General features: G+C 35.0%; 1 protein-coding gene across 1 annotated transcript; it reads right to left on the bottom strand.

Annotated features, from left to right (window-relative positions):
• LOC126692445 (two-component response regulator ARR10) lies at positions 1-2,271 on the bottom strand. The gene is made up of 6 exons (XM_050388058.1): positions 2,126-2,271; positions 1,614-1,904; positions 1,434-1,510; positions 1,258-1,294; positions 1,030-1,138; positions 1-850 (listed from the first exon to the last, which is right to left on the bottom strand). Exons 2-6 carry the CDS (start codon positions 1,870-1,872, stop codon positions 214-216), a joined length of 1,119 nt encoding a protein of 372 aa, XP_050244015.1. The 5' UTR covers positions 1,873-1,904; positions 2,126-2,271; the 3' UTR covers positions 1-213.
• Between the last annotated feature and the right edge of the window lie 364 nt (positions 2,272-2,635).

Consider the following 2,635-nt stretch of genomic DNA (forward strand, 5'->3'; position numbering starts at 1 on the left):
TTTAATCTTTCAAGTACCCATGTAGCAAAACAAAGCATTGTAATATATATGGGACATCTGTTGATATATTTCATTGATACGCAGATTGAGCTAGCGATAAAAGAAAGTAAAAATTAAGTGGAGGCGACTAAAATTTTATACGATAGTACAAGACAATCATAAATTGAATTATTTGGAACAAGTACCTCAAGATCTCACTTAGAATTGTCGCATTCATATAGTCAGATCCAGAGTACTTGCGCATTTAGCTTGCTCTTTATTACCATCAACACGTCCGTCCTTCAAGCTAGAAAGACTTGATGATGATTGAGAACACAAAGACAGAGACAGATTACTATGATCAACTTTGTGGTCCACCAAGCTTCTTCTATGGTTGTCATCATTCCTCGACGACGTTAGCCTAAGAGATAGATCCAAATCGAGGTTGCAATCTGAGGCTTTCCTTTTCAAGGTCTTCCACTCTTGTAGATTACTTGTTTTGTTGAATTCTGAAGGGACATTGCTATTACTAGAACTTCTATGCTCTTGTAGTAGTACTTCTGCTTTTAGATGGGTTACCGGGTTAAGATCAATAGGAGTCAATCTTGGTTGATTGTGCAAGGATTCATGGTTGTGATGAAATGACTGGAAACCATCTTTGAGTTCATGGGTTCTCCAACCTGATTGTTCACCAAAAGTTGAAGCTCTCCTATGGAAATTGTAATTAGTCCAACTGTTATAGTTGCTGCCAAAGATCTTCTCACTCACTGTACCATAAAATCCAGCACCATAGTTATTGGTTGAGCTACGACCCCTACAACTCATCAAGTTTTCATAAGCTTTACTCCAAGAAGAATCTCCATGTCCATATCTTGGGAAAAGAAAAAAAATGTTATTATAAAATCAAATTCTTTAAAGACCAAAAGTTGAGACTTAATTTTTTATTATCATGCTATATATAGAGGGAAAATTTGTAACAAAATTAATATATTATTTTTTTGGGGAAAGTAAACAAAATTAATGTATTCAAATTATGGTTAAATCTCATACCGGAAATTGGAATTGTGGCTTGGATTGTATCCTTGAAGCATTGGAAGTTGGCTGAGGTTATAAATATTGCGATCTCCACTTTCCACAAGATGCCTATGATCGGCTAAAACTGTCATGTGAAATAAAAAAATTATTTTTTTCATCAAGAACTAAAAGAAAACCCTAACTATTTTGTGTTGATCAAAAGAAAAAAATTAACGAACAAACAAAATGGAAATTTTGGTGTACCTTGACCCGGATCATCCACCTTCTTGCTTCTATACATCTAGAGAAATAAAACAAAATATTTAGAAAATAATATTAGAAAGAGCAAATTATGCCATGCTAGCCATAAAAAGAAAGAAAAAAAAAAGCTTTGTATATATAAATCATTGAAAAATCATGGTTCTTTGAAGTCAAATTACCTGTAAATGGCTCTTGACATGAGCAATACTTAGTCCTTTGATGTTCATAAGCTGAAGAACCATCTTTGGTGTGGCTCCTGCACCAAAAGAAATAAGAACATATGATAATAAGAAAATCAATTAACTTCCATATTTAGACAAATTCATAAGATATATATAGGGTTAGACATAGAAACTCACTATCTTGACCACCAAGTCTTTCAACAGCATGAATAAAACGAAGATGAAGATCAGGCGTCCACCGGAGCCTAGGCATCTTGGATCTAACATAAGGCCTCACTGATGATGATTTCTTCTCGCTCTCTTCCACCGTGCTATTGCTCGAGCTCCCTCCATTTTTCGGTTTATAATCATCATCATTCTCCCCGCTTTCGCTTCCGTCTTCATTTGGGTTGGAAGGGCTCATCTTTGAACACTCAGAGCCACCACTTTCCTCCATCTTTGGTGCTATTTCTCCTTTCTTTGCTCCCTCTATGTACAGGGTTTATGGTATATAGATGAGACAAAATCAACACTGTGGCTTTTAGGAATACAAAATAATTTGAACACTATAGAAGCAATAATTAGGGATTAGGGCCTTTTGGTATCTAGCTCCGTAATGAATTGAGTTTGTCATCTATTTGCTGTCTTTCTGTTTTTTCCTCCCCCATGCTGGGACAGATCTTAGCAAGAAATTAATGTATCAAACTTACCAATACAGAGTTGGCTTGGAGAAAGACATAGCTAGAGCTCTATACAGTAGTCTATGGGTATGGGAATGCAAACCCTAGATCTTGACATAGAAGACTTCTTTCTCTCTCTTTCTCTTTCTCTCTCTCTTGTGCTTTTGTATGTGGAAATGTATAAATGATATTTTACATTACATTGTTATGCATGCATGTCATATATGTATGTATTGTGTATGCATGTATAAATGTAATACAATGTAAGATATATATATAATTCGGGTCATGTGAGTCCAAATCCTTTACGTGCCACCTAGAATAGAAAGGCATCTCTCGTGTAGAGCAATTTCTTGACCAAGAAAAAAAAAGAGGGGGTGTTAGGGTGTAGTATTCCTCACCTTAAACTATTTGCCCACTCTATGTTAATTTACTCATAGAGTATACATCAGACAAATACGTTTTAATCACTATGATAATTAGAAGAGGTTAATAATATTTTAATCTTTCTAATTAAACTTGGTGAAAAAGCAGTTTTTT

The sequence above is a fragment of the Quercus robur genome, chromosome 7 (assembly GCF_932294415.1).
Source record: "Quercus robur chromosome 7, dhQueRobu3.1, whole genome shotgun sequence".
NCBI classification, from domain to species: domain Eukaryota; kingdom Viridiplantae; phylum Streptophyta; class Magnoliopsida; order Fagales; family Fagaceae; genus Quercus; species Quercus robur.